General features: G+C 37.9%; 3 protein-coding genes across 3 annotated transcripts; 1 reads left to right on the top strand and 2 right to left on the bottom strand.

Annotated features, from left to right (window-relative positions):
• Positions 1-968: 968 nt before the first annotated feature.
• On the bottom strand, positions 969-6599 carry LOC126596095 (RNA demethylase ALKBH10B-like). Its single transcript, XM_050262570.1, has 8 exons — positions 5352-6599; positions 4750-4860; positions 4467-4564; positions 4278-4395; positions 2972-3091; positions 2727-2839; positions 2467-2621; positions 969-1982 (listed from the first exon to the last, which is right to left on the bottom strand). Exons 1-8 carry the CDS (start codon positions 5965-5967, stop codon positions 1250-1252), a joined length of 2064 nt encoding a protein of 687 aa, XP_050118527.1. The 5' UTR covers positions 5968-6599; the 3' UTR covers positions 969-1249.
• Positions 6600-8739: 2140 nt separating this feature from the next.
• LOC126594740 (anthranilate synthase beta subunit 1, chloroplastic-like) lies at positions 8740-12260 on the top strand. The gene is made up of 8 exons (XM_050260998.1): positions 8740-8924; positions 9013-9170; positions 9690-9760; positions 9905-9942; positions 10048-10158; positions 10291-10390; positions 11027-11162; positions 11938-12260. The coding sequence occupies exons 1-8, from the start codon at positions 8807-8809 to the stop codon at positions 12040-12042; spliced, it is 837 nt and encodes a 278-aa protein (XP_050116955.1). The 5' UTR covers positions 8740-8806; the 3' UTR covers positions 12043-12260.
• Positions 12261-16066: 3806 nt separating this feature from the next.
• LOC126596590 (probable xyloglucan endotransglucosylase/hydrolase protein 28) lies at positions 16067-18859 on the bottom strand. The gene is made up of 4 exons (XM_050263221.1): positions 18412-18859; positions 18147-18247; positions 17420-17628; positions 16067-16923 (listed from the first exon to the last, which is right to left on the bottom strand). The coding sequence occupies exons 1-4, from the start codon at positions 18602-18604 to the stop codon at positions 16416-16418; spliced, it is 1011 nt and encodes a 336-aa protein (XP_050119178.1). The 5' UTR covers positions 18605-18859; the 3' UTR covers positions 16067-16415.
• Positions 18860-18868: the final 9 nt, after the last annotated feature.

Below are 18868 nucleotides of genomic sequence, written 5' to 3' on the forward strand. Positions count from 1 at the left end.
CCTCGTCATAACTAGCATCACGATTGAACCATAATGCCAGCGTGAGTCTTTCGCCATCAGTTATCTGCCAAATGATATCAGACAGCAAATCAGACCCACCAAGGAAAAAAGGATGTTGTGGCTGTCAGCTGTGTATGTCACAACATCCTGACAAATATGTTCTGATTAATTTTGGTGGCGATGAGGTGCGCGACAGTGGTCGAGAAAACATTGGGTCTGTAGCCAGCCCAAATGGGTGAGCCAGCTCCTTGCATTCTTGGAGGGAAAGGAATTCGTGGAGGATGAGGCGGCGGCGACTGCCTTCTTCTGCTGCTTCTGGCTCACTCATTTTCGGCTCTCCGGTGCTGGGTGTAAAACAGTCGACGCAACAAATTGACTCAGACGAACAAGTGATTGGGAAATAGTTTTTAACTGCCACCTAACTTTTACCCTTGTTACAATTTACCACTCGAATCCTACGGAACCAGTTTAGATTAGTTTAGATTTTCCCTCCGATTAAAAATAATAATTAAGAAAAGAATTACCTGAAAAGACTAATATACTCTTGAAACCGATTAGATGTATTACAGGTGCGTCATCTTCTGCGAAAATTAACTGAATAATTAAACGTAGGGTTTCGGGTTCCCGAAACGCATGGGTTAAAGAGGAAGCCAGTTGCAACCAGAGTCAGAAGTTTAAGCGGCTACAATGTTTGTAGCAGTAATTTCTGTAAACAAACTGCCTCTGATGCGAAACTGACACACCCCGACCCGATTAGCCTTCCAGCTAAGGGTTGGAATGTGTTGGCCAACACTAAATTGACAATAAAACACCACCGTAAAGGTAACGAAATACTATCAACTTAATGACAAAGGCACAAGGAAATTGTGATGTGAATTATTTCGAACCGCTGCATTGCATGACACGACCGGAAATGTGGAGCAATGACATCAGATGGAGAGAGAAGCATCAAAATTTGAGGAAAGATATTAAAGAAGAAGAGCAAAAGATGGATTCATAATGTGCTTTGCTTTGCACAGACTAATGTAAGAGTTGATGGAATAAGATTAACCAAAAAACAAAAAGAGGACAAGGGATCTCAATCCATCCTCCCAAAGAGAATCGATAACTTCTTCCGCCTGTTCCTCTTGCTACTATGACTTTAGATCTTCACTCTCGCCGCTCTTTACATTTGTTTCCAACTCTCATTGCAGTTTGCAGCCTCTACTCTGTTTCTCCTTAAGAACCTCTCTCTCTCCCCCACCCCCTCCTAAACTGCTCCGGCTTGATCGCTTGTTGTCATGCTGTCGGAGTGCTGATCTTCTTCTTCCTTAACGGCTGCTCTTCCACTGCCAGTTCCATCCAGACTTCCATTGCACTCATGGCTCTGAGCTTTCCCATCCGATTTTCCTTTTGGAGGAGTTGTGCTATGGTTGGATTTTGCAGACCCGCTCTCTCTCTCTGTCTGGGGAGGAATCTCAACAGAAGGGCTCATTTGAGTTGCAGTAGTAGGCAGCTGTTGAGGAGCTGATGAGTTACCCGAACCTGGGGGAGGGAGGAAAACACCAGTGCCAGGAGGAGGGATGCGAGGTGGAGGATGCCTGGGAGCTGCTGCCCATCCAGCTGAAACAGGTGGGATGGAAACTGCTCCGGCAAAAGGTATTGCTGGTGGTCCTACCGGAGGTGGCACAAACAATGGCTGGATGCCATTTGGAGGTGGAAGTTGGGACCGAATTGGTGGGGCTGGCAACACACCAGTTGTCGGAACTGCTGCATAGTGCTTGGGACCAGCAGGATGCCGAATGTGGCTTGGAGACCTACCTGATGGTTGACCCCAGTAGGATGACTGAGCTGGAGTAGGTGCAGGAAAACGTTGACCATCGCTCATTGTATTTTTCTTTGGTTGAGACTTTGTGAAAGTAACAAGTACGCGTTGCTTCCGTATAGAAGGTATTGCATGTTTAGCAAAGTCTGTGGATTTCCCTTGCAGCAAAAGGAGGGATCTGCAGTGTGATGATCAAAGACCTTATGTCAGGAATCTCAAACGAAAGTAAGCAGGCTTTAAGTGAAACGATGACCTGATTTCAAGTGCAGGTAAAGAGAAAGGATAAGATAATTTCATATGGATGTGAGAAAACTACGTCATGATCCTGAATTATGCAACTCATATTCTTCCGGCATGCAAAAGCAACAAGAAAAATTGTGTTCTATTAGTATAAATAATGTAATGATCTCTAATGGATGTGATACAGGCTACAGCCAACTTCTGGAAAAGCTTCAACTGTTACTAGGCCCTCAGAATTCAATATTTCACTGCTAACTAACCTTAACTTGATTCCAATACGTTTAAAACAATACTTCTCAGCCTACCATACTTTATTTAGAAATACAACAATAGAGTATATGACAGAGAAGCAGCAGCAAACCAAATAAAAGTCACACTGAAGAAGATAAATATTATCAAATGAGAGCAGTCAGAAAGGCTACCCAGGTGTAAGAGAGAGCTTGAGTGGGCCTCTATAATCCCCAGGATGGTCTGATACTAGTACTCTCCCAAAAGTCATGTCACATTCTGTCAGGAACAAGACGCAAATAGGCCTTCCAAACCAAGGTGGCCACGTGTGAGGGTGTGAATGATCTCCCTACAAATAATCGTCACCAAATTTCATAAAATTATGATTCTTAGAAAATTGTACAATTATAGAAACCTAGAACAAGAAAGAAAAAAACAGTAAACCAATATCAACCTCATTATAGAAATCAATGATACAAGAGTCTGGCTTCACAGTCGTAACTTGCATCCCAGCTATGCGATCAATAACATCCTGCAGCAAGGAAGGGATAGCTTCTATTCTCCGATCTACAGATATAGGAAATCAACAAATGGCATTTGAATAAAATGTGAGTAGTCATTTCCTTATATTGGCAAAAAAAAATAATAAAACAAAATTCCAAAATTTCTATCAAAAGACCATTGTGAATTCCAACATGCCTTTGGAGGTTCCTGACGAAATTTCATCTTCAGATGGAGCATCAATAACAGGTAGGCCCAATTGAATCATTTCTCTTCCATGTCCCCTCATGGGCCTCTTTGAGACCACATATGTCTGACCTGCTTTGCATAACCAAAGAGATTATATATTATTGTCTGATAGAACATCACACTTTACTGCAAAACACTTTGAACTCAATGCTTCAGAGAAAAACCCAACTTACTTTGTAACACCAAAGGAATTTCACAACTACAATCAGTTAGAGCATGATAAGTTGATAGATAAGAGCGTTTTCTCCAATTGTGCTCTTGAAGTGTTTTTCTTTAAAACTTAAAGTTGTCTGGGTGTTCTTTCTAGTTTGCTTAAAATAATACTCTACTAAGAGTTAATGAACACAAAATTTACCAAAATTTGATTAGTAATTAACACAAAAGTATTTCCCTGGCATAGTGTCCACACAGATAACATAGACCATAGCGTACAAACGGTAATACCAAACACAAGTGATAATGGCATCGCTAACACTTACTTGTACTAGCATTGTGAAAACTTTCCTCAATAGGTTTCAGGGGTAAAACAACCAATAATCTTGCAGGTTAGGATAGCAAGGATCTAAGGAAAATATAAGAACAATGATCATAATAAAGGAATAAGTATTAAACTATGTGAGCTACTTCCATGAAAAATATAATGTAGACATTAATCCCCATATCCACCAGATAAAACTTGGATAACAAAACAACAATCAAAATGGTAAAACTAAGCCACCCAAACCCTCCCCCATAAAAAGAAAAGGGAACAAAAAATGTTTACAAGGGAAAGAGAAATACTCAACAAAGAATTAAAAAACAATATAAGTTCAGGCAATTATTTATTCAATCGCTTATTGAACCCTTTGCTTTGAGCTAAACAATGACACAATTTTTTTTAAAGATCACTTCTTAAAGCAAAGTGTTCAAAAACAAAGGTTTAGGTAGTTTGAAAATATAATACAAAAACCACTAGAGACTAGTTTAATTGGAAGCTACATGACAAGGATGTTGACCAAAACTAACATGGGACAAATAGATTAAATATTTTGAATTTATATTAACAGCATAATAAAAAGGGCAAGAATATATGTGGCAGATTAAATACGCTTAGCACATGGGTAAGGATGATGGTGATGATTTGATCAGCTCAAACAGTGTTTAAATATCAAATTTCATGACAACCACATGGCGGATTTATGTTTAGTACTGGAATCAACCACAAGTTTTTCATATCTTCTGCTTATTTCTAAACACAAAGGATTATTAAACTCGCCTTGAAATTGTCCTCTTTTCCCTGCAACCCTTAAATCATTAGCCAAAGAAACAAGTTTGGAGACTTCTGTGTCACCAAGCAATCCTTCATACAATTTCAGTCCATCGACCACGTTAACCTGAAAAATAAACGTTAGAAAATCCATAACATACTTCAAGTTAAAAAGACAGTATCAAATGAGGTAACTACCGTCTTTCCATCTAATAACTCGTTGCCAACAAAAGTTTTAGGAACAATGGAAAGGTTCTGCTTCGCATTCTGAATTTGGATAGAATGTGATTCATTCTCTGGAAAAGATCAAAGAATCCCAAGTTTAAACACAACAGTAGAAGAAATAGAATCAAATACAACCACATTTTGAATCCATGTCATGATAGACAGAGTTGATGTACGTAACACACACCCCCCACAAACACGCAAAGACTAAAACCCCCAAAGTAATGAAAGAAAGATAAACTACAAATTGCGTTACCCTTGGAGCTTGAGGTGCATCCATCTCCTACCGCAACTTCAGGTTCTGAATTGCCATATATGGTCAGTTGTGAATTCTCCGAACTCCTTAATCTACTATCTTCTTGAGGTTCTGTAAGAGCATTTGTAACAGCAATCATAACTAAGTATTACGATAGGTATTACTTCCAAGCATCTTTCTTAGTTTTAACAACTGAAAATTATCCGAATCTGTATAGTGCAGATAGTACACAGGCATATTAAAATGAATTCTGCATGAGTATGCAATGCATATAGTTCAGAGACGGGCTACTACTTTTTTACAACTTTTCATACAGCACATTTACGCTTTAGTGATTTCCTAGTTTTCAGGTCACCTGGTGAAACACATTCCTTTTCAGGTCACAATCTATGAATTTCAAAATTACTAAAAGATAATTTCTTAACCTTTTGTGAACACCAACTTAAAAAAATCCCTAACATATTCAAGACATGCTTGATTCTCTTCAAAAGATTGGACCTTTTCATTCAGCTTTAAAGTTTGGATTTGATTACCATCAAACCAGTATTTATTATATTTGTTCAAATGAGCATGAAATCACCAATCTTAATCCCAAAAGTTACCTGTTTTCTCTCCAGCAGCTGCTAAACCGTTACCATCCAACTTCCCAACCTCTCCACCGGGCTTGAGTTCCTCAGCTACCTCGCTTCCCCGCTCAACTTTCTCCGAAGCAAGAAGCCCCGAAGAATTCCCATCATAACTATGAACCTCTGTACTAAAATTATGTCCTTCCTTGAAATGCTCGGCCCTATGTTGGCCCTTGTTAAACCCCGAACCGGATCTCTTATACTCCTTGGCCCCCACTTTTACATGATCATATTGCCTCTGCTGCCTCCTCCAGGCAACATGTTGCAGTGCATATATCACCTCCGCAACCGAAAAGTACTGCTGCATATGAAGCACAGGATTCCAATTGCACCTCCTCTGCTGAATACAGCTGATAACGCCGTCGTACTCGCCTGGCTCACCAACTACACGTAAATGGTGGCAAAGGGAGTCTATAATCGCATTAGCTGCCGCGAATTCTCCGCGCAACCACGAGATGAACCCATCACGCTCATCCGGGAACCACTGACGGGGGAGCTGGGGGATCTCGCCGCCTCCAACGGCCGCGGCGCCACCACCACTAGGAAACTGCATTTTGTCAGATAAAACCACATTCCCCGACGGCATTGTCATCAGAACCCACTTCACCAAACTCGCTATTATGATACTATCACTCTCAAAGCATGCCTCAGTACCTTCCAGATCCAATAAATCAAACCTACGGCTCTATCCCAAATCCCACAAAATTCAAGCAGATCCCACCAAATTAAACCCTTAATCTAGCAGGAATCAGCTTAAAGACCACAACTTTCTTAAATTTTACCACATTTAGAATACTAAACCCTGAAAATTTCTCAAGAACAATGCAAAACCTGAGATGGGTTCCCCTTAAATAGTTCAAATAACGCACCGATCCAACGAAACAGCCGGGTTCAAGCGAATTGAGGTGAAAAAACGGAGCTTGGTGATGCACTAGTCAGATCTGGGAAATGGGTTTTGTGGGAATTGAAAGCAGAATCAAAAGGGGTGTGGTCGTCTATGCGTGTATATTCAATTGGGGGCTGACGAGTGAGTCTCTCATTGGCGTACAGATTGGGGAAGTGGGGTTGGAACTTGGAAGAAGAAGAAGATCTAGGGTTTGGCGAAAAATGTTAGTCTGTTGGCGTGTGAAGTGAGGACCTGAGGGGGAAGGTGACGAATGGCTTATTGAGCACGCATTTGGTCTTAAATGGTGGCTGAGAAAAACCCTCCCTCCCTCTCGTCAGCGTGGAAGGGACCAAGAGAAGAGGAGAGAGCGTGTTCTCGAATGTAAGGGTAGTTTGGTCATTGTGCTAGGGTTTTATGAAACTTGGAGTGGGGATTATGGTTAATTAATCTTGTAGCTTGATTAATCACCTGCTTACAAACCCACAGAGTCCAAATTTTCTCTCTTTTTTTAGGTCAATTCAGTCCCCACAGATTTCAGTTTCGTCACTTTTGTATCAACTATTTGTTCTTAAACTAATTTTTGAAGTTCCTATTTTTGGTACCTGCAATTCTGGTATTCTGTGTTGCTTATCTAATCACTCGTTTAATTTTTAATTTTTTTTATACATACTAGTTTGAACTACAAGCCTCTCTTTGCCGTTGGCCTTGAGGGCAGCGGCAATCTCTCTCGGCCTCTTTTTTTATTTTCTTATGTGTTTTTTTTTCTTCTGGTTGTGGTCGCTCTTTCATTGTGGCAAGAAAAGTTTTTATGATTGTGGTTTCTCTCTTACTTTGTCGATGTGAGTTTTCGTGATGGCTATAACTTACGGAGCAAATTTAGATCTTTAAGCAACGGCCATTGCTCAAAATTAATGTTGGTTTTTGTTTTTCTTTTGGTTGTTATACATGACAAATAACCATGAGAAGTAAACTCAACATTTGTTAGAGATGACTGTAACAGTGCTTCTTTGTTAACAATTGCAAAATCATTAGGTGGTGCAGTCTTTTCCTCGTCATGTTGTTACATTGGTTCTACAACTCATAGGGTTATTATCTTTCTATGTACTTTTTTTAATGACCAACTCAAATTACTAGTGTTACAATTTTGAAAGTAGCAAAATCGACAACACATGTGACATATCGATGTTTTCAAGTTGTTATCATCCACAATCCTGTAGTACATAGCTTTTAACTTTATGGTTGTTGGTACGACCGGCTAGAGTTCTTTTTCGTTTGCATCATGATCAACAATGTCGTTTTCATTTTATTGTACACTACATGCATGATATACGCAACAAATATGTCATACATGGGAATATATTTCGTTAGGTGATACTTTCACACATCAATTTTATTTGCTACACTCTTTCAATTTCCGATCATATGATAGAATGAATTGAAGAAAATAAATAGACAAAAATTAACAAGGGTGTGTGAGAGATAAAAAAATGTGTGAATAACATCACTCTATTTTGCATTGTATATGTACGTGATCGTTTAAATTTGTGACACTGATCAGTTAATTATGCTATTTTAATAAGTATATTGGTGTGGGTTGTCTTATGGGGTACAAGGTATTTTCTTATTTTTGCTCCATCTTGCTTAAAGGGTTAAAGGGAGATGATAAATCCAGTTGTTTGCAATGGCTAACTGGCTCATCTTTTTAAAAGATTATTCATGTTTTATTTGATCATCACTCCATTCAAACTCCTTTAAGTTTTGACAACTCATCTTTGTATCAACAGAAGTTGAATCGAATAAAATTGCAATTATAATCATTGTCGAAAGAAAAATAACTAAATTCAAAATTGTAGTATAGTTATATGAATATTGGACTCGAATCTTGTTATAGTAAACTAGGAAATTAAAAAACGCAACATTATGGGTATCATTATGGAAGGCAAAAATAAAAAATCAGAAACATAATAATAACAAAAAATTGTCAATTAGTACTACGGTCTAGTGATATTTCTCTTCACTTATAAGTGAGAGGTATGTTCGATTCTCGTCAAAGACGAATTTGAATAGGTTCGATTCTCGCCAAAGACGAATTTAAATCACATTATTGCTAGCCCATTATAGCCTATTCCTCTTCCTTAAGGTAGATAGTATCGTTTGATAAAAAAAAATAACGATGAAAAATTACTGTATAGTGGTATTCCTCTTCACGAGAGGTCTTAGATTCGATTATCATTAAAAATAAATTTGAACCACATATTGATAACTCATTATGAGGCTAAATTTACCTCTCTTCTTTAATGTAAATAATATTTTTTTTATAAAAAAAATGAAAAAATTATAAAGTAAAGGAAAAATAAAATCAAAGAAAGCAATATCATTAATCAAGAAAATCCCATTTTCCTTATCATACGCTAAAAATATGGTAAAAATATTTTGGAAATCAGACCGGCAGATCCCTATTACTTTTGTCTAAATATAAAAGGGCTAAAAAATTACCGGCGAGGCATCTCTCTCTCCCCCCCTCTCTCTCTCCCTCTCTCTATCAATGGCGGCCACAGTGACCTCTCAGTCCTCAATCATACAGTCAAAACCCGCTTTCTCTTCAAAAACCCTGCAAAACCCTCGTCCTGCCTCCGTTGCCGTGCCCTCCACCTCCCTCTCACGTACCTCTCTCAAACACACACCCGCTTTCTCTCTCACTCTCATGTCAGCTATCTCAAATTGACACAAAGATGTGATTTTTGGGTGCAGGACTGCGATTTGGTGTGAAATTGGCAAATGGGTTCGCCGCAAAAGCTTCAGTGGCCGTCGCTGAAACGAATTCGAAGCCCCCTGTTGCCGAAAAGAGGACCAACAATCCCATCATTGTCATTGACAATTATGATAGCTTTACCTACAATCTCTGCCAGGTTACCAATTTGATTAATTTTCTCATCGAAGTTTCTTCTTTTCATGAACAACGATGAATTTAAATTTCCCCCTTTTTTTTTCTTCCACTTTGCTAGTTAGTTTGCACAGAATGTTTGTTTTCTCTTCTGTATTCATGGAGACTGCCCTTTTCGAACAGAGGAGGTTTGAGCTTCTAGAGCCAAAACTTCAATATAACTGTTACAAAAACCATGCATTGTTACTCTTTTAGCTTTGTGACTGCTGCACTAGAGAGAAGATATGAAAATGAGACACCTTGATTTTCTCTTTTTAGTAGAGTGCAACGAGATTTTGTATGACCATTCATGGAATGCTCCCCGAAACATGCGTTTGACTTGAATTCATGTGCTTTAAGTTCTCTGGATTTTTTAGAAGCCCTCTTCCAGGGTCAGGTGGGAGTTCCTGAAACAGTTCGACACGAGTCTATCTGTCCTTTTATTTATTGATGGTTCTTGCAAATCAAGAAGACATTGTACTAATACCTTTCTTTTGATGCGAAGTATATGGGAGAGTTAGGATGTCTCTTTGAAGTGTATCGGAACGATGAACTAAGTGTTGATGAACTGAAAAGGTAAGCATCTGTACTTAACCTATTAATCATTGTTTTCTGATCCACAAGAGCAATGTATTGGGTGGCGAAGCAATTATGATAAAAACATATATTCTTTGCAATGAATCTGACTTAACGAACTGGTTCTTGTTTCCATTCTTACAGGAAAAATCCCAGAGGAGTGTTAATCTCTCCAGGGCCAGGTTAGTTCTGGACCTTTTGGTGATGTTTCATCTATAGGTAGTGGTTTGGGAAAGGAAGCAGGTACCGATTTGTAAATCTTGACACGTAGTATTTCCTTATTGTAGGCGCTCCCCAAGATTCTGGAATATCATTGCAAACTGTTTTGGAGTTAGGGCCCGTTGTACCCTTATTTGGTGTATGTATGGGTTTGCAGTGCATCGGGGAGGCTTTTGGAGGTAAATATTCTTACATATGATAAAGTCTTTTTAAATCTTTATATTTGGTTTAGCAGTTGACTATTATATTGTATCTTTTCATTATACCCTTATTTATTGCGGGGCTTTATCATAATCCACATGGTGTTGCAGGGAAAATTGTTCGTTCTCCTTTTGGCGTCATGCATGGGAAGAGCTCTCCTGTATATTATAACGAGAAGGAGGAAGATAGCTTGTTTTCGGGATTGTCAAAGTATGAATTTCTCTGTCCTTTTGTGATCCCTATTTCTGTTTTTGTCTTCCTAGTTTAAATTTTACCCTAGCTGTCAGCAAATTTTAAAAATCCTATTTATTATTTAAACCGTTTCCAAACATTATTCACATTTTACATTTGTTTTCTTTTTTAACGTTATGAATGATTGCAATACCTTGTTGTAAACTGCTATTTGTACCTTTCTTGATTGTTTGTTAACTATAGTTCCTTGTGGCTTTTGTCTAAGCAGGCTTTAATGTTGATCAAATGCATTTTATTATCAATCATTTCTAGAACGGCAATGTTGTGTAAGCTTAGTAGCAAATTCTAAGTTGTATTTAAAATTTCTTCATTATATATGTAAACCTTAGTATAAATCGTACTACTTTTCCCAGATATTATTGGAAAGTAACATCTCGGGGCTGGCGTGTGGTTAACAGTAGCATATTGGGGGTTGGATTAGTTGCTAAAGGAAATGTTTCATTCAGTGTTTGAGGTTTCTCCTGTTGTTTGCAACGTAATGAAATGATAAACTAGTATGAGAAAACCTTGCTTAGGTTACCTTTTAAACTTTCAACCATCCTGTGCATTAATGGGATCTCAAATAACAACTAAACTTTCTTTTTGTCTTTTCAGCCCTTTCACTGCTGGCAGATATCACAGTCTTGTAATCGATAAGGACAGTTTTCCTGGTGAAGAACTTGAGATTACAGCATGGACAGAGGATGGACTGATAATGGCTGCTCGTCACAAGAAATACAGGCATCTTCAAGTAAGAAACGGTTTCCTTGGACTTTTTTTATTTTTTTCAAAACTATTATGGAGTGGGAGAATGTTGTGCTGCCTAGGTAATATAAATCATAAGTTGCTTTGCATACAGAAAATGCACTTTCCTGCACAAGTTGTGTACCATATAAAGAAGAAGAGTCATAAGATTTTGACAGGCAGTTTCCATGCGGTTCATTTCTGATCCTAGGATTCCTTTATTAGGTTACGGAGAGATTTAATGACAATGCTTTGCGTTGAAAATTCGTAGCTTTAAAAGTAATTTTGGCACTTATTGAACTTGAGGCAGGGAGTAGATAGGTAGTAGGTACTGTTGGAGAGGAGCCCTGTGGAGATTATGTTTGCTATTTTTTTGTGGGCAATAGATGATTTGGCCAATTAGTAGACCAGTCATGGGGTTAAATATAATATATGAAAAAGGGTCGCGGAATGTTTGAAGTAGCATAGACACAGAAGTTATCGCACGCTAAAAATACCAAGCTGGAAGAAATATTCTTTGTTCAGTTGTTCCATGATATAAAATTGTTAATCATGTAACATAAAAGTTGATGAAGTTGCGTCGATTCAGTTAGCTGATGGTCTTTGTTTCCTTGACATGCATTGCCATGCGATACATCCACGAAACAGAAAAACTGCAACGATGTAGCGTTGGATTGCAGTTGTTTCGCCTCAAACAAACTAATTTTAATCTCATTAGATCTTAAATTGTTGAATCTGACTTCTATGCCTTCTTTCTAACCAAATGTATGTGAAATTTGCAGGGGGTTCAGTTCCATCCTGAAAGTATCATAACTTCCGAAGGGAAGACAATTGTGCGTAACTTTATCAAGTCGATAGAGAAAAAAGAGTCTGAATCTGAGAATTAGAGGCTTGACTGATCTGCAGATTCTGCACAATGTTATGTGACATGGTGATAAATATAAATATCATTATCGTCAAACTCATCGCATCTACTCGCTTCCAAATAATAGACAACAAAAATTGAAAACCAAATGTATTATTAGTCAAGTGCATTAGTATAATTCTGAGTTTCTTGAACTTGGATCTTGCTCATATATCTTAATGGATTATGTTGAACATGTTATCTTCACGGTTTTTTTAAAAGACAAACTAATGAAAAAGGCTTGAAAACTGTGAGTTTTAATGATAAGGACAAAATAAAGGGTAAAGTGAATAGTATCAAGTTTGACTTTTTAGTGTAAAAATGTGGTTTTTCGTTAAAGTAAACAGTACCGTGGGCTTTTCGTTAAAACTCCTTTTTTTAAATGGTGATCCGATAACGATCCGATTCGTTAACGGTTTGTGTTAATGTTGGATTAATGGGTTAAGAAATTGTTTCTAATGTCTAAACGTTGAAAACGGGTGTGTTTGTGTCATTTACGTGTTATATCCGTTATCTTAATGGGTTTTTAACGGTTGACCTAGTAACTACCCAATTTGTTAACATGTATTTAATAGGTGATCCGATAATGACCTTATTTGTTAATGAGTTGCCTCAAAACTTGTTATTTTTGTGTCATTTTATATGAGTTAACTTGTTGTGCAAGAAATTGTCAAGCCTAATTAATAGTGTTTAGTTTAATCTGTGAACCAAACGGGTCCTAGGATCTCATTAAGCCGAAGATTTATCCATTTTGATTATAATCTGGTAACCAAACAGGCCGTAACATTATGTAAAATGGCAAAGGCAACAACCCAAAAGCAAGCAGAATGGTTTATGCCAAGGACATGCAATAAAAGTCCAAAAAGTTGTAAAAACAGCAATCTGCTTCTTGTAATTGAATGAGGATCATCTCCAGATTCTCTTTGTGAGGATCTTGAGGATCCTCAAATCATGTCCGTTCATCGTACATCGTGCGGTCATAAATTATTTTAAATACTTTTATTTAAAATTAAATATGAACAGTACCTGACGAAAACTTACGTACGATGTTCGATGAACAGACACAATTTGAGGATTCTAGGGATCCTCACAAAGAGGATCCTCACACAGAGAATCCTGAGAGGATTCTCATTCCTTGTAATTGTCGAAAGTTGTTTTAAAATTCAAAAACTTAAAGCCAGCCTAATCCCATTTATTGGAAAACCAACCCTAGCACCATCACAACCTAATTCTTTTGTTTTTTGATTCAAGCGATTTTCATATCTAATTTAAACTGCTAAGAGGGAGACTTGAATGAACTTGGGTGTAGAAACGAGGCACACTGCATTAGCCTATTTGGCTACATCCAAGTTTGTCACAACCTAATTCTTATACATAATTTGTTAGTAATTATGTTGTGTTTTCTTAAATATCGTTATGTTATTTCTTGTATTCGTTTTGCAAGGTTTTGATTTCCTGTCCCTCTCAATTTACCTTTTTTCCTTTCATCTAATACATTTTGGGCTAGCAGAGGTGTTTGGAAGGTTGAGGAGTTTTCTATCAAGGGCTAGCTTTCTATCAACGGACTGGTCTGATTTCGTCATCATGTATATTGCTTGGACTTCTTCGTCTTTTTGGTCTAATTGCAGCTTATTTTTATGTTTCTCTCGTTTAACATTTGTAATATTTTCTTCTATCAATGAAGTTCATGTTTGATAAAAATAAAAAATAAAAAAATCAAGGACTAGCTTTGCAAATGGAGGGTACTTGCATTACGTGGTGTGCAGTTACGCTCGCCTAATCTTTTTATTACCTCGCCTAGTATGGTTAAAAAATCTGCATTAAGACATTTTGACCTACCAAATCTAAGAACAGCTAGTAATCACCAATATAAAAGTGTAACTTTACTGCTTTTGGTTGAAGATATAGCCATATATATATATATATGAATAATGCTGCAGACAGGATTAGCTGTCAGATGGATTTTATCGTTCTGCAGATGTCAAAGCGATTCGCGACAATAAGGTTCTAACCTCGTATTTGTTTTCTAATTACGACCTTAATATTTATTTAGTTTGGCAAAAACATGCACCAAACTCACCCATAGTGGTCGGTTCTGAATGTTTTTGTTTTTGTTACACAAGAATCTTGACCATTTTATTAATCTAACTTATATTTTTCTGCAGATGTTAAAGTAGTAACTTGTTGTGAAGAAATTAATAAATAATTAAGGGACATAAAAGAGGATTACAGGTCGGAATTTACCATCGCAAAAAGGAAACTGAATTTGCATGAAGCTTATTCCTACTGTAATTTCTTCTGTCTGCGATAAGTCTGTTCAATTGAACTATTTAAAAAAAAAAAAAAAAAATCAGCCGGTGGCTTCGCAATGACAATTCATCATCTTGGGACAGAGAAAACTCGCAGAGACATTTTAGCTTCCCTTTGACCACCATCGTGTGATTCACCAGTACCAATAATCAACAAAATACATATACCATGTAGATATGTTTTGTTTGCAACAGTGATCAACAATATCGATGACACATCAGTACTTGCTTATTTGTAAAAAACAAAACGGACGTCTATTTAATAGTTGTACTATTTAATTATATATTTGTAACCGTTTGTTTGGCACTTGTTCACTCTGTTTAAGCATGCCATCATGTTTTTTTACCCTTTTCATCTTCCCTTCCGTTGGAGACCAACAGAAATCAAGCGGATAAGAGGACCGCAAAGCTGCAAAACCTCAGTTTTTATGTCAGCAAGGGTTAGTAACTTAGTTACCACTTACCCAATGAGCCTCATGCCAAACCAATTTTCTACAGCTCATTTATCATCTCTAGTGGTCCAAAGGATTTCCAGGAAAACAAATTCCATTAGAAATTCAAATTATTTTTCACCTCAAGAAAAAAAATTAAAAAAGAAAGAACAAAAGTGGTTTATTAATGACGGAAAACGTTCAATAGCGTTGTCTGACTAAGGTAGTTTTAGCACTGAATGTGACAACCCGTCTTTAATTTTATGATTTTATTAATTTTAAAAAAGTGAATTGACGAAAATGCCTCTTGAGACGAGATTGCTAACTTCGTTAAGCAAGTGGACAATTAGGCCGTTTAGCGTTAGTTTATTTATTTATTGTTTGGGCTTGACCCAAAGTTACTACACACAGATCTTCGGAGTACGTGACCCGACGAGTACGTAGGTGGTTATCTCCGAGGATATAATTCTCATCCTACTTTACTTATGTTTTGACATCACGTGTGAAATAGATTCATTATCGCCCATAAGCACACTCTTTTATTTAGGCATTTTTAGGTTTTAATTTATTAACATTTTCCAAATCACTACACTTATGGTTCTGTTACCCTCTTGATGTCGGCTAGCACAGCTCGATTCGGAATCCAGGTAGATATTTCAGATCGGGGTATGTCATTGAATAAGTAACATGTGGAGTCGGATGAGATCAAAACATAAGTGATTCTACATTTTCTTGTGAAATTAACTTGCAAATGACGAGGTCAGACACTCGTCCTATTTTTCTCTATAAAGTCAGTTTTTTTGGGGTCAATTTTTGCCAGGGCCACCATGTGTAGGCTAGCAGGTTTTGTTTCCTCGTGTTTACTTGGTTTTACTTTTACCTCACCCCCTTCCAAGTCACGGACCCAGCTTTGAAGCCTTGAAAAATCCAACCTACCTGCAGCACTGTGAAGGTAAAGAACAACATGCTGAACCCATTTTACAGCTCTTGTCACATCCTACTGACCTTGGATTCCAATTCACCATTGACAGACTACCATCCATCCGTTTACTCAGCAGCGATGACTTTTGAAGATAAAACGACAGTGGCCCAAATTTTTTGACATTAATAAAAAGTTAAAAATTAAATTAATTTAAAAAAAAAAAATGAAAATCCTACCAGCAATGCACCGGTGCAGTGGACGGCTGAATTGTAACTGCCACAATCTAGCCACATAAACTCTGGCGCATCCCATACACCGGTTTACCGTAGAAATGTACACAACAAATAGAAAAACCATGCCTACTACATATTACAGAAACTTCCATATGCTCAAATATTTATTGAACCCATGAGGGTGTCAAAAGTACAGAGAAAATCTCAATTCGTAAAGCCAAAAGAAAAGCATGAATGGAAACCTGGGAAGGAAGCATTCTAAAAGTTGTACAAACTATACACAAACCACCCCCCCACCAAAACACCCTGTAAAACTCTATCCACCCTCAATAAATCTATGCTTCTCAGCTCTCACTATACACCGAAGAACTGACCCAGCGCGGATATATATCGACCAAATGCCAATGGAGTGACCGTAGTGCTCATTCATATCAGAATCCATACGTTGCTTGCAGCCCTCATCAAACAGAAGTTGCCTCTTCTGTCTGGCTTCCTCTGCTCCGGTGGTGATGCTTTCCATGGCGGCGCCTCCCTTTCCCGAATGTGACGGGGTCAAACACACGCAGTCTTTCAGCTTCTTGGGGACTGATCACACACTCTGATGGAGGAGACTTGTATCGGATTCTGTCGTAGCAGTAGGAGTATGTCATGTGCTTCTTCCTTAAACCCTCCATCTTTGTTCTTTGGAGGCGGGTGACACCAGTAGGGACTGATTCTGAATTTTGGGTGTTTTCGCACTTCTTTGATAATTGTTCGATTGGATCGACCGCACAGCCGTGTAGAACAAGGTCGGAGAACTCAGCCAAATAGGGAGAGTACTTGTAATTCACTCGGTATTTGCCACCATTGGTAGCCCAATCAGATCCATCCCATATTGTGGCATACAATGACATTGGCTTAGCAGGGAAGTCACCACCCATCGATTCTGTTTTCTTGAACTCTCTAATGGGAACATTGTCAACATAAAAGCTGCAAGTAATTGACAGTGGAAACAAATACGCCGATCAAAATCTGAATTACAGAACTCATAAAAAATGAGGTGAACAATAAAAGGCGAGAAATCGCTACGAACAAATTTTTGCTTGAATTACAAAAATTATATTTTCATCCAGTTTCCCTAAAATGAAAACGTGCACCAAAAAATTCCATCCTTTTCTTTCCTACTTTTCTCACAAACCAACCACAGCTGGTTTTGACGAAACAAGAGGCGGTATTAAAACAACGAAAAGAACAAGTTATGTGCCGTATTTTCCTAAAAGGAGAAACCCCGCCTCTGCATTTTCCCTACACAGAGGCATCACATCAAACCCCCCACCCCAAAACAGTAAAACTCCAGACTTCAAAGAACATGACATTATTGGTGACAATTTGGAAAAATATGCCTCACAAAAAGTTGATATGCTAACACATAGATTTAGCATATACTAATCCAAATATAGAGTGGAGAGTTTTGATTGATGCTCACATGATCTGAGAGTCAGTCCAGAGAATGCTGTACTGATGGTAATCGTCGGACGGATCAAACCAGAGATTGTATCTCTCTTCCCTGCCGGTGTTGGTGCTTCCGTTGCCGTAAATATTGGTCTGAACCCTCCATTCTTTGCCCCGTATATTCCCCAAGAACTCGAAATCAATTTCATCATGGTGCTTCGGAAACATGTCACCATTTGACATCTGTTAACATTAAACAGATTAGAACCTGTATTCCTATTCGTTTAACAGCTTAATGAGAAAATAAAAAGGAAAACACCAGCATACATCAGTGTCGAATATTTAGTCATCCGATTGATATCGAAAATTGTTCGTTTATAGGACCGAAATCTTGAACACAATAAATGAAAGAAAATACTCATCTGGGTGTGAACTTCAGGTCACAAAATGGACATTTAAAATGTAAAAAGTAATGCAGCCTATCTGGGTTATCTCAGAAGGTTGAGAAAACAAGTTTTTAATTGGATATTGGTAGAATTAGATCCACAACATTTTCTGGGCTCCACACCACCAAATTTGAAACAAAAACTGTTCAGATTAATCAGCTAACCATAAAGCTTGAATCTTTACTGAACTGTTAAATTGAGAAGTAAAAATCTGGGTCATATTATTTTGTACAACGTAAGATACAATCAAACAACAAACAAAGAGGGAAACAAAATTAAAAACCTTAATCAGATAGAAAAACAGGATTAACTCACATAAAACGCAACAACAACTCCAGCGGTGTAATCAGCAGGCAGCTTAATGGAAGCACTGAAAAACCCATGCTGGTAGAGGTCCTGAGAAACAAATCCAGACCCTGCAAACAGACATAGCCACCAAAAACCAAACAAAGACAACAACTTCAAGGTAAAAAAAAAAACTCACGAAACGTCGCCACCTCAAAAACCCAGAAACCAAAAAATCAAAACACTTTCACATGAGTCTCGAGACAGAAACCCAAAAGGGAAACAGATTACAGACCTGTCCGTTCGTCTAGTGAGAGATGGACGGATTTCCCATCTCTAAGGATCATCAAATTGTCATCCCCAAAAAGCTTGGTGTACCCTTCATCGAAGGGTATGATTGGTAAATTTCCAGAGGGTGCAGAAGCAACAACTCCAAGAACAAGCACTTGGCAGGCACACAGAAACAATCCCAGATGAAAAAACCCCATCTTTTCACCTAAAAAATAAATGGTTTTTCTTTCTTTCTTTGTTTTGAGTTTTTTTTATTTGTTTTCAGAATTCAGAGTGTATATATAAGAAGGTGAAGAACTAGAAGAGAGCAAGAGCAGAGAGAGAGGTAGAGAGAGAAAGAGAGAAGCTTGTAAGAATATCTCTATCTCTCAACAGCAATGGGGGGAGAGAGAGAGAGAGAGAGCCGAAAAGGCTAATGGGGGAATGAAGGAAGACAAGGCCAAGGGAAAGTCATTTTATTG

This window comes from Malus sylvestris, chromosome 13 (assembly GCF_916048215.2).
Source record: "Malus sylvestris chromosome 13, drMalSylv7.2, whole genome shotgun sequence".
Taxonomy (NCBI): domain Eukaryota; kingdom Viridiplantae; phylum Streptophyta; class Magnoliopsida; order Rosales; family Rosaceae; genus Malus; species Malus sylvestris.